General features: G+C 39.3%; 7 protein-coding genes across 7 annotated transcripts; 2 read left to right on the top strand and 5 right to left on the bottom strand. All coding sequences in view use genetic code 12, as the record gives it.

Annotated features, from left to right (window-relative positions):
• CANMA_005081 (uncharacterized protein) lies at positions 1-493 on the bottom strand (the record flags this gene model as incomplete). The annotated part of the gene is made up of 1 exon (XM_051817424.1): positions 1-493. A coding segment is annotated over one exon (493 nt), but the record flags the coding sequence as incomplete, so codon positions are not given.
• Positions 494-1,417: 924 nt separating this feature from the next.
• Positions 1,418-2,782, bottom strand: CANMA_005080 (lipase family protein; the record flags this gene model as incomplete). Its single annotated transcript, XM_051817423.1, has 1 exon — positions 1,418-2,782. One exon carries the CDS (start codon positions 2,780-2,782, stop codon positions 1,418-1,420), a length of 1,365 nt encoding a protein of 454 aa, XP_051669337.1.
• Positions 2,783-3,107: 325 nt separating this feature from the next.
• Positions 3,108-5,000, bottom strand: CANMA_005079 (signal recognition particle subunit; the record flags this gene model as incomplete). The annotated part of the gene is made up of 1 exon (XM_051817422.1): positions 3,108-5,000. The coding sequence occupies one exon, from the start codon at positions 4,998-5,000 to the stop codon at positions 3,108-3,110; it is 1,893 nt and encodes a 630-aa protein (XP_051669336.1).
• A 165-nt stretch (positions 5,001-5,165) lies between these two features.
• CANMA_005078 (uncharacterized protein) lies at positions 5,166-6,152 on the top strand (the record flags this gene model as incomplete). Its single annotated transcript, XM_051817421.1, has 1 exon — positions 5,166-6,152. One exon carries the CDS (start codon positions 5,166-5,168, stop codon positions 6,150-6,152), a length of 987 nt encoding a protein of 328 aa, XP_051669335.1.
• Positions 6,153-6,203: 51 nt separating this feature from the next.
• On the bottom strand, positions 6,204-6,983 carry CANMA_005077 (uncharacterized protein; the record flags this gene model as incomplete). Its single annotated transcript, XM_051817420.1, has 1 exon — positions 6,204-6,983. One exon carries the CDS (start codon positions 6,981-6,983, stop codon positions 6,204-6,206), a length of 780 nt encoding a protein of 259 aa, XP_051669334.1.
• A 526-nt stretch (positions 6,984-7,509) lies between these two features.
• Positions 7,510-8,418, top strand: PRP45 (mRNA splicing protein; the record flags this gene model as incomplete). Its single annotated transcript, XM_051817419.1, has 1 exon — positions 7,510-8,418. The coding sequence occupies one exon, from the start codon at positions 7,510-7,512 to the stop codon at positions 8,416-8,418; it is 909 nt and encodes a 302-aa protein (XP_051669333.1).
• A 72-nt stretch (positions 8,419-8,490) lies between these two features.
• Positions 8,491-12,129, bottom strand: CANMA_005075 (uncharacterized protein; the record flags this gene model as incomplete). The annotated part of the gene is made up of 1 exon (XM_051817418.1): positions 8,491-12,129. The coding sequence occupies one exon, from the start codon at positions 12,127-12,129 to the stop codon at positions 8,491-8,493; it is 3,639 nt and encodes a 1,212-aa protein (XP_051669332.1).
• Positions 12,130-12,514: the final 385 nt, after the last annotated feature.

Raw genomic sequence — 12,514 nt, 5'->3', positions numbered from 1 at the left:
GTGGAGCGGCATAGGCCGATGGCAAATCGTCTGGAATTGCAAAGACAAACTTTTCATCGGCGATGGAGTGTGACGAGTAACCACCTTGGGTAATGTAATCGTTTGATCTTACATCTTTTGAGTTGTAGGTGCCTGCTCCCTGCTTACAGTATTGCTCATTGTCGGAGTTACATCTGTTACAAGTACGACATGAGGAAGATCCTGCACCAATTCCAACACGGTCTCCAACTTTGAATTCGGTTACTTCATCACCAACTGCAATGACTTCACCAACGATTTCGTGACCGACAACTAAGTTGTCTCTTTGCAATGGCAACCAGTTGGCTTCCAATGTGTGAATATCTGAGTAGCACAAACCACATACTTCATTCTTCAATACCACATCGTGTGGGTTAATCTGTTTTCTCTCATATGATACCAACTTTGGCTTGTTCCAATTTTTTGGATCAGAGACTGCAAATCCTTTAAATGTGTCTGGTACAGCTTTTGTCATCTTTTCTGAACTAATACTATGTGATGTAAAGAACAATTGCTAGAGAATCAAAACGGGGAAAACGAAAGACATTTATAGTTTGGCGGAAATTTCACGCAAAGAGTGGCAATGAAACAATATGTCATCATTGACATCTAATTACACAATAACAATTTATCCGAAAAAGAAACTCCTCGACCGCAAAGATTCAAAACTGTGTTAGCCGAGGTTGAAAACACAAATCTCGGACTTAGTACTAAATAGGTATTCCAATTCCTGCAGCATGAATGTAGATCCTTTTTTAACAAATTATCTTATCTTTGCCTTTCATTATCATAGATTAATTATTTATTGTCTGGCATCCAGTTGACTAATTTGGTAAAGATAAGCGTTAAGAATATTTTATTAAACGGTGCCAAAAGAACAATAATAATAATTACCCTTGATGCATATTATATCTTATTGGGCTCTTCCAATTAAGGAAAAACCGAAAACTGACCGATACCTTCTACATTTAAGAACAGCACATTTTCAAAGCTGTTGATAGGTGAATTGCCTCGGTTGTCGCCATCTCTATTGGATTCGCCTCCGTTCGGTTTTAGCGGCTAATATGGCGCCATTCTTATTGGGTTGACAAGTATGGTGTCTATTGGATACCGGTTGAGCTTTAATGGAATTATGTATTTTCTTAGACATGTTAATATTAAGACAACTGGATATATATAAAAGAAATACCAGTCAACAGACTACGACGGGCATGGTGAGTCTGTGAGACCTATTATGCTGGCTATAGCATCCATTTTTAAACACATTTACAAAATTAAAGACGTAGGGTAATTGTCAACGTCCCTCCCCATTACAAATTATCATTCATAAATCAATAAACACTCCTTAGTTAAACAAAGCATCACAGAGCTCAATGAAAAATAGCCTAGAATCGCACGCCTAGAGACTACTAAAGTCAAATGACTTCCCACCTATGATGTAATCGAGAATACTAAACTCAAGCCCCAAGAAATAGTCCTTGATTTGCTGCTTCACTCCAGGATAAAAATACAAATTGTTTAAACGTTGTATATAAGAGCAGCCTTTCACTGGTTTCACCCCAATAAATATATTCTCAATCCAAGTCCACGCCGCTGCAGCACCAATAATTTGCTGTCCCACATGCGCTGTTAATAAATCTTCTGAATACTCCAATGATTCGATGCCCCAAGAACACCATTGCTTGTAAATATGGCGTGGTCCACTTATTGGTACAATCTCATCAAATAAACCATGGTAAAGAAAAATAGGAATTTGCGGTAGAAAAGTCCGATTCAAGTGGCAAACACAGTTATCTTCAATGATTTTGCCAATGGTTTTATCATGAAGCAAATCAAACCCGCGTGGAAATGTACGATTAGTGCCTTGGAAAAATCTTCGGAAACGGAAAAAGTTCAAACCCCCTGCAAAACAACGTTCTGAACCTTGTTTGAAAAAATTCATATGCTGTGGATCAACATTTTCATTGATAATTTCCTTAAAGTCGCGGTACTCGTTGGATAAACCATGGAGTGCCAATGGAATCAACCCAGCAAAGATCCCTCCATCGGTAATCTCGGCTGTGGCCGTTATATTTGTGACAAAGCCACCCAATGCACAGCCCAACAAGTTTTGCTTCAACTCTGGGGCATATGTGGGTTGCAAACTAGCTGCCCAACCTGAAGCAATACTACCGCCTGAATATCCCCACAACACGACTTTTGCCAGAGGGTCTATACCTGTAATGCTTTGCGAATTTAGCATGGCTCTTACTCCATCCAAAACTGCAAATCCCAGTTGTCTCCCAGCAACAAAGCTGGAGCTGAAACCCTCGTAGTCAGAGCTGATGACGAAGTAGCCTTGTTGTAAAGCTGGCACTAGGAACCTCATGTCTAATTGTGAAGCAATTGTCGACAAGGGTGCTCCAAATTGGAACCCGTAGCTGGGGCTGCAATTGATATTGGCTGAATCTTGGAATGTTTGATATGACAATACTTTTGATGGCTGATAATTGAATGGCTCCATCACCGTCATTACTATAGCTGTCGCTTCACCAAAGGAGTTTTGTGATCGATACAAAATCTGCCAAGACCGTTTTAGCTCAAAAGTGAAACATAGATTGACTAGTTTGTTAGGAGTTGGTCGTGATCTTAGTATGGTTCCCAATGGAGCAGATTCATAATCAGGAGGCGCCACGTAAAAAGGATCCTGATCGGGAGGAACTAGCGGTAGTTTCAATGCATAAAGAGTTGTTGATAGGAAAAGAAGGGCAATTATTTTCAACATTGAACGATACAGATGCCAAGATCGATGTATGCCCTCTCCCAAATCGTAGATATATATAACACTAATGCAAAAAACTAACTTGGTAGCGCTGGTTATTTTGCGGAGAAATCACTTTAAAACACTGTCTGTTACTTCCTAGTATTTACAAAGCGAGATATGGCGAGATAGAATAGAGGGGTCTGTTGAGACGAATTCTGTGATGCAATATAAATGCTTGCACCTTCCACATTGATGTACTCCATCTAACCATGTACAGAAGAGACATTTACAATACTATGTCGTATTAATATATTGTATTCATTTCACCCGCTATTCGCTATGCGTCTTACTTTTTACCTTTCTTTTTCTTCTTCTTGTTGGCATTACCCAGCGACGTATTATGAGAAACAGGTGCGGGTGATGACTCAACTGCACCTTGATGCCCTCCACCTATCTTCTTTCTATCCTTCTTTGTTGGTTTATAATAGCTTCTCAATTTCAATGGTAACCATCTTTCATCATCCAACTTGAACTCGCCTTCAGGCTTGACCACTTTGTCTTTTCCAAACTTGGGAGCACATTTCTTTTTTGTGACTTTTGTAGATTTTTTGACCACTGGTTGAATTGGCTTGGCTTTTGTTGGTATCAATTCATCCAAGTTGATGGACAAAATGTCTTCGATGGGTTTTGACGATTCCAACTCCGAAACTGGTGTTAAGCTATCGTTTGAATTTGACAAGAGGGAATTTATCAACTCGTCGTCTGGCTTCGACTCATGTAAAAACTCAAACAATTGTCTGGAATTGTCATTGTTGAAACTGTAGTTTTTCATAGCAATGACCTTAGCAGAATTGTAGTAATTTTGGTCCTTGAAAGCATCCTCAGGGGTGTATAATAACTTCTCCGTTAATTTGGTAAGTAAGCTTTTTAGCTTGTTTATATTGTGTGTAGCTTCATAAACATGTATAAGAGTTCCAATAATTCCGGGTGAGATTTTCGGTTGGTCTTGGGATTCCTGAACGAGTTTCTCTAAAAATGGCAAGCATTGGTCAAATGAACCAGTTTGTGAATTGATAAACACCAAGAGCAAAACAGCGGCTTCTTTTAAGTCTGATCTAGACTCTTTTCGAATATACCGTACCAATTTTCTACCGACTATTTTATTGTTTCCTTCTTTGAGGGCTTTGTAGCTGATGTCGTTTCTTGACAAGACACGGTAAGCCGCCGAAACTGACCCGAGATTGGCAATGGATCTCGAATCCAATTGAGTAGCTGACAATGTACCAGTGGTAAACCTCAAGACCAAGCTGTTTTTTAAAACCGACTCTAACTGTAACAAGGTTATCTTTTGCTTCACTTTTTGAATAGTCTCATGATAATTCAATTGCCTATCAATTAAATTTGCGCTATCAATCGCCTTTTCTGATTGGATGTTATTCTTCAAGATTAGCTTGAGTAACGTGTCATGTACATTGTCAATGTTAATGGCAGACAAAATTTCGTCACTTTTTGATGCTTCATTTTGCAATTGAAATACATAAGCAATGGTCAAGTTAATAGGAAGTAATTCTGTCTCAACATCTTCATCAGTCAAGTTATTTTCTGAACACACTTTGTGAGCTTGTTGCAACAATTGCAAGGCTTTAGCAAGGTTTGCTTTAGCAATTTCAATAATGGCTTCATTGAATAGCATGTCATAGTTGGTTGGGTCCAAGTCTGAGTTGGATCTTGCAACCGTGGCTTCACCAGTTTGGAAAATTAATTGTGAAATGATCGCTTGTTCATTGACCAACAAGTCACTCTGATTGTCAAACGAACCGCTAATTAAACCTTTATACAAACCCAAAGCTTTTTCATAATCACCAGTTTTATAATACGTCTGCGCCAATATATTTTTCAACCCTGTTTGCACTTGTTTAGACTCAATTTTTGATTTGTGTTTTTCGTAGAGTTGCAAGATTTGCTTTGAATTTCCAATCTTGTAGTAAACATATGTGATTTCTAAAATCAAAGGTTCAACCAATTTTGCAGGTACCTTGGCAATGATCTTTGCTGCTTCTTCGTATTGGTCTAAATTGATCAATGCAACAAGACAATTCTTGAATGCTTGCAAGTCGTCAAACTTCTTCACTTTTGACAAGTACTCAAATGACACTTGATAGATCTGTTTCAATTCAGATGGCGAGGAGTCGCCAGTGACGTTCAAGCTTTTAAAAGCATCCGTTATTGACCCACTCATAATGATTATTGATATTGACAAAGTCACACCCAGTGTTGAATTTCAATTTTTTTTTTTCTTTTTTCAAGACGAAAGTTTCATCAGCTTGAAGGAAAAAAAAAATAGAAAAATTGCACAAGTGAATCGTACCGCAGACCTCAGCTCGTTCATACGTATACACTTAACATGTTAAGACCTCAAACCAGGTTGGTATATACGCCAATAAGGCTTCTATCACAAACCAGCAGAGCTCAATTTCAAGTCAAAACTTCCATTCTCGACAAGCACAGAACCCAACCAGATGTTGTTGAATCACCTACACATATGGCTCAAGAATCACATTTGCCAACAGTAGAGCAAGACTTGAAAATCAAGCCTCGTCAACCGAAAGCCAAGGCTCCATTTTTATCCAAAGCAGAAGACGATCCAAATAACGCTAGACTATCGTTGTTCAAAGAAAAGCTTGGACAGTGGATCGTGTCTACTTTCTCTATCGATATGGATAAATCAAGAAGTGGACCAGTTGGTGGTGGGATTTATTTTGGTGAATGCAAAAGACAAGCCTTGGTGTACCCTAATGAGCCATTAAGTGATACCGCTAGATTTTATTTCCAAACATTGGGGTTACCGGTGTCGTTTTCACAACAAGTACAAATTACCATTTTACATTATTGGATCCTTTCAGTACGGATGAGAGCTCTACCTTTTAAATATGCCAAGCAGTATCAACAGAAGTTAGTCGATCGTATATTTGAAGATTTACTGTCAAGAATGACGACTGAGTTGGGTATAAAATCGGGTCGATTGATTGAAGGATATTTAAAAGATTATCATACTCAATTATTGGGAAGTGTATTGAGTTACGATGAAGGGTTGATGACTGACGATATAACATTAGCCGCGGCATTGTGGAGAAATGTGTTCAATGCAAATGATAATGTTGATATAAGACATGTTGAGGCGTTGTTGGTTTATGTGAGATCACAATTGTATGTCTTGAATAAAATGACTGATAGGGCATTTGGATTTGGGAAATTCAAATTTGTTCCCCCAGATCAAGTAGTACAGCCAATTTCCAAACTGCAAGAAGAGTTGATCAAACAAAAGACCAAGGAAGAGTTCGCTAGTATGACATTACCATCTCAAAAATCAGTGTTGTCAATGGATGAATAAATTGCTTATTGGTTTATTTACTGTTTCATGTACATAGAGGACTTCATATATTTATAATCTGCAGTTATCCTTAGTCCAATCGGCACCTTTTATTCCTCTAATCATCACATTCATCACCGCGCAATCTTTCCCCTCAACCCCTGCTTTTTCACCCAACACAATATTCTCAACCAAATGAAATCCAAATCGTTCATATATAGGAATGTTAGCCAGGGATGAGCTTTCCAAATAAGTCAAAACACCACCACTGCCATCACAATCAATATAATTATCAAACATGAACGTGAATAATTTGCGTAAATTACCTTTACCGCGAGCAGCAGCGGTTGACCCAACATACACCAACGTATACACGTCTTTACCTCTAAATCGTTTGTCACTGGTGGTAATCCTATCAAACGAGTCGTGTAATAGTGGCATTAATCCTTGGAATATTTTATCTCTGCCTTGCGCCCCAAACAAATTCCATACTTTATCATAACCTGATTCCATTAAATGGCTAAAAGATTCCAAGCCTTGCTCAGCACTCGTTGGAGTAGACCAAATACTTACTGTTTCAAACAGCTGTTCAGTTTCTCCTTGTCCAAATACCAAGCCTTTAGTCATATGCTGTCGTAAATACCCCTCGTATAAGGCCAATTCACATTGTGTACGTTTTGCAGGCTCATTGATGTGATGAACCAAATAATTCGACAATGGATCCCCCAGAAATGCATCAAGTAAAGTCGCTGCTGCTTTGGGGACGTCAGCATTTGTAAGTTGACGGATTCCGAATGATGATGGAGACAGAGAACTCATGATGATATCCGAGTTGACAGTAGTTGTAGACATGATTAGATATAGTTATAAGGTGATGAGTTCAAGTTGGGTCAATAATTCAGCACTTTGTAAATTCATAGCTTGGGGAAACCATTCTGTTTATAAATATAACCAAAAACCTCACTAAAGGGAAATCATCTATTTGGGGGCATACAATTGCGCATTTTTGTTGCAAATAGAAAAACAGAAAGAACGCATCTGAGAATTCCCAATTTGGAAATCAATGCGTTTACTATTTACTTTCCCCATTCTTCTTCTTTTCCTTCTATTTTCCAATAAAAATGCTTCTTTAAAAATAGTGGAGTTGAACTTGTTTTGTAACTGTGTGACAAGTGTTGTCATTACCTTGTGTGTTGGTGGGAGTGGGCTTTTGTATCATCCGTGCTAGTTTGTCTATAATAGGAGAGTAGTTTGTCGCTTTCGCCAAAGTCAGAAGTAATGATTTTACGACTTATGCAAAGACAAAAACATCGCGAAGGACACCTTTGATGCCAGAGTCTTTCATTTTAATCCTCCTTTCTAATAAACAAGCAACGCAATGTTTAGCTCACTACTACCGCGCCCTAAGCATTCCAACTACAACCCCAAACTCCACTACACCGCATCACCACAAAATAAGACCAGCACACCATCAACATCAGCACTTACAGCACCTCGACTGAACTACGAATCGGTCCTTGTTCTACCCACTCCAGACTCCACCACTACTAATCGCAGCAAAGCTAAAACTTACGATGCCACAATCCCTCTCAAGATCAAATTCCCCAACTTGATACATCATTTCCCCATACCTCCACCCGATTCTCAAATAATCGAAGAAACGCGAGCTATATTTACATCATTACTTGACGCTAAATTGGGCACTCAAAAGAAAGAACAAACTACATATATAAGCTATACAGGAGATATGCCTAGCAATGTTGCTGCCAATGGTGGTGGTGGTGATGGTAATGGTGATGGTGCTAATGCTGACGCCGATGTTGGTGAGGACAAGATCATCCAAATTGAAACAATGCAAGAAGACCCCTTACTTCCACCTAAACACAAGTTGCGGAAAAACCGCCACGAGCGCCACGATCAAGAACAAGAAACAGGCGCCATCTTGAAAAAGCCAACAAAAGTGAGCAAGGAAGACCGACAGAAATGGAATATCCCCGCCGCGATCTCGAATTGGAAGAATAATTCGGGGTTTACTATTGCGTTGGATAAGCGTGTCATTGGTGGCGCTGGTGGTGCAGGCCCTGATGGCAATAGTGATGATGCGTTGAATGTAGAAAAGTTTGGCGCATTGAGTCAAGCGTTAACCAATGCCGAAGTTCAAGCACGAGAGGATATATCGCGCCGTAATGAGCTTAGGCAACAGTTGGAATTGAGGGAAAAGAGACAACGCCAAGACAGGATTAGGGAAATCGCCAATAGGAATGATCATAAACGAAGGAGATACTAAAAAGAAGATCTCTGGGAAGATTCTACAAGATTTATACATTACTTTCAATGTCAAAGTCTCTTATTTTTCTGTTTATTTACGTTTTGACTTTTTGGCTCTATCGCCCCCTTCAAATATCGATTTACCAAACACATCCAATGCTTTTGAATTGACCCATTCACATACTCGATTAATTTCAACATCTTGTTTACTCTCAATAATCTCTTGATTTAGTTCGTCAATTTTACTTTTGATATCATGAACTTCACCATGGTCCACGAAATCGTCAACGGTGTTTAATTTGGGTTTTTTGCGCATTTGTGGACTAGCTCTTTTTGATCTTGATCTTCGTTTGGATCCAATTTGAATAGAATCGTCATTATCAATATCCATTGAGTCGTTGCCACCTTCATCAGCATTCGCATTTGCATTTGCATTCATCTTCTTTTTCTCTTCTTCTTCTTCAATGACCTTTAATCGATTCTGCAATTTGGTGATATCATCACGCAAGCTTTGCTCTTGAGGTGATACATTTCCATTAAGATAAAGTGCTTTTTGTCTTGCTTCCATGCTTGATGTAATTGCATCCTTAACCAAGATCAATTCTTTACGCAATGCTGATTCTCGTTTACCCCATGGATTTAACCAAGATGTCAATTTGTTGACGTCCTCGGGCTCATCGTAATATCTCCATGCTGAACTGTTCAATAAAGGATCATAGTACTCCTCAATGAATTTACGTTGAATGTGAGTTATTTCGCCCAATGGCACTTGTAAGGATCCCTCTTGGTCAACAAGAAGCTTTTCGTTGGTGGAGGAGTATATTTCCTTATCGGTAAATTTCAATTGAGATGTTTGTTCGATTGCTTGCTTAAACTTGGGAGATAATTCTGAAAAGTTTATTAGTTTGATTTGATTTCGTTTGCGTGTTCCTTCCTCCGTGGCTTCACTTTCTGTCTTTGTCTGTTCATTCAGTTGCTTTCCATCGACCGACTCCACCTTGATCGATCCTCCATTGTCTTCACTGACATTTTCAACTGCTGCGTCATCGGTCATTGACTCAACAAACAGCCTGATTTCTTCAACTTCTCTTTTGAAGTTGGAGACAATATCAGTATTACATGGCCCTTGCACCCACAATCTACCCATGAGATACGTCTCATCATGAACATCATCGGTTTCTTCATCTTGTTCGTCTTCATCTTCCTTTTTTTCACCTTCATCATCGTCATCTTCGTCATCTTCATTTGCGGAACCTTTATGCAAAGTAGGCATCCCATTATTTTCAAACCACCAGTATCGATTAAACAAACGATCTTTTCCTAAAAGCTTTATTCTTTGACAATCAAATTCATTTAATTTTTGTTCGAGTAATTTTTTATTCTCTTTAATTTCATTAAGCTTCAACAATGCCGTTCGACGAAGCTCACATTGCTCAGCAAATTCGGGATGAGAAGTTGCGAAGTCACGCTCTCGTTCTGACATTTCAAGGCCCTTCTGAAGGTCTAGACCATGTGGCAATTGCTTGGCAGGTTGGCTGTTGGAGGCTAGTCCTGGAGTTTCAACCTTTTGCTCGTCTTGAGTTGCAGGAGCAGACTCTTCGACTGGAGGCAAAGCCTCAATAATTTGTTGCTGTGCCTTAACAGCAACCTCCAAATTAGTCTTGTACTCTTTTATATTTTCCAATCTCGTTCTTCTCAAACTCGTTTGCTGTTCAAGGCTTTCTTCAATATAACTTCTCACCAATGGACTGGTGATGAGTAAATCCGTCAAAATGCACAACGCATGGAGTTTCAAGTTGATGTCAAGGTGCTCATAAAAGTTTGTTCTCAAAGTAGCAGCCGAAACCAGACCATCTTTCGGTGCCAATGATTTGAATATATCTTGCACTATTTGGTGATAATTAGGTACATCTTCAATCAATGATAAAACACCTATTAGAATGATTTGCCAATTGCCATCTTTGAAATTACGTTTTCTCAATCTATCATGCCAAGGAGTACCTCTATATCTAAGATATTCATACGCCGAATGGCTTGGTTCATCCTCTTGCTCTTCTTCAACACCATTTTCTTTCTTCACAGTCTCATTTTCATCCTCTTCAGCCTCACTGCGTTCGTCCTCCACTTTTAAAGGCTTGTGTTCGGATTCACTCTCAGACCCTCTATCGCCATTAGCCTCGTCTCCTCCATTATCTTTTATAATCTGTTCCTTCTTGACTGTTGTTTCAGTTTCGTCTTCATTGTCATCCTCTGCCTCTTCCTCCTCCTCTTTGGGATCTTCTTCTAGCTGCTGCGGAATTGTTATTTTCAACCCATATATCGCGTCATTAGAATCAGCCTCTTTTGCATCTTTTGCACTCGGAATCTCATTGGATACAATCTTGCATAGCAACGAGCAATAAATTTCATCAACCATAGTTGATCTTAGCTTCGGTGTATTCAAATTGTAAGTCAAGGATGTGATAAAATCGTCAAAGGTAAACGTGTCAATATTCAACACGTTATGGTAGACATTCATAAACACCCATACTTGAAGTGCTTCCAGCACCGCATTTAAGGGTACAAAGTTGACTTCATTGGCAGCAGTGGTGTCGACTGAACTACTATCGTCACTGCTTGCATTTTCATCCTCCTGTTGCAACTCAACCTTCAACACCTTTGGCTTTGGTCGTTCATTTTGAATGTCAAACTTTATGGCCAAATCGTCCACAATTGTTCTCTTTGTGGGTTGTTGAAACAAGGCTTTAGCATGTTCGTTGCCAGTGGCCTCTGCTTCCTCTAATTCATTCAAAACAGCCGCGGGCACATGATGGATAGGAAACTTCTTTCTAAACGGTATCAGCTCCACCGAAGGCGAGCCTCGCTTCACTTCTGCTTTTAGCTTCAGCTTCTTCTTTTCAAGAATACTACTTGGCGATGCCGATCTTGTAACTTCATCCAACACTGGTGTAGCAGTTTTTGGTTTTATCTTGACTTCCTGCCTTGTTTCTGGTTCCAATCTTCTCCTTTTTGGTACAATATAAGTAGGATCGCCTGTTGGAGTTGAGTCTATATATTGACGAAGGTTTTCTGGGTAAGTTGTCGGTATTCCATACTGTTTTGCATAAGCCGCTTTAACAACCCATGGAGCCCCAACCTTGTGTGAGCGTGACATTGTCAACTTGATGAATGTTTTGATCAACCACTTGGTAAAGTGGTTTCTATCACGTACGATATTTTCACCAGTGACTATAGCTTGATGTTTATCATGTGACCGTATAACAAGGTACTTTGTTGGTTCCTCAGCATACTGAACTTTTTCTCGTACGACACCGCGTGATTTAAGAGCTTGGTTATTAGGGTCCAACCCTTTAAGAAACACCACTTCACCGGGGAAATAGTCATTTTTAAATGTCAGATACACCTTGTCAACTAGTTGGTCTAATCGGGATATTTGATTAAACTGCAAGTATCGTAGAATATGTTCACGTAGATTTTCAGGAAAGTTGCGATCAACCTCTTTGCGTTCATTGGCTTCACTTTGTAATGCTTCAAAGTATGTAAGACAGGAATTACCGGTGATTTCACAAACAAATTTTCTTCTGTTGTAAAAATCCATGCGATCAAGAAAATCTTCATATGTGAGAAACCATTCTCTAGTGTTGGGAATGACCCATACTTGAGTAGATGGGTCAGCGGGAGTAGGTGGAGGAGGAACAAAGGGGACTTGTTTTCGTTTGTACAATACCATAATTGGCAAAGTGGTGTGTGGCGATCCAGGTGGAAGTGTGAGTCTATTAGATGAGGTGTATGTGTGTATCTCTCTTTGCAATGAAGAGTTATTATGCTTGATTGATTCGAATGTGTTGTGAGCTGTTGATGAGGTGTAGTATTTGATGACTGGACAGAGGAAGGAGGGGGTGGGTGAATTTTTTTTTTTTCGTTGTTTGTTGTTTGTTGTTTGTTGTCTCTGCTGCTGCTGTTGTGGTTAAGTAATTTTTTTTTTCTTTTGGCTTATTACCCTTATTACTCTTAATACTTTTTATTTTTGTTTTGTCTGAGTCTCTGTGCGTGTGTGTGAGTGAGTCGGCGTAATGAAATTTTTGCTGCAAAAGTTCAACTACTGATTTAAGATG

The sequence above is a fragment of the Candida margitis genome (genome assembly GCF_024628925.1).
Source record: "Candida margitis strain CBS 14175 chromosome Unknown scaffold84, whole genome shotgun sequence".
NCBI classification, from domain to species: domain Eukaryota; kingdom Fungi; phylum Ascomycota; class Pichiomycetes; order Serinales; family Debaryomycetaceae; genus Lodderomyces; species Lodderomyces margitis.
The sequence above is the reverse complement of the archived record's forward strand: the minus strand, read 5'-3'. Positions and strand labels throughout refer to the sequence as shown.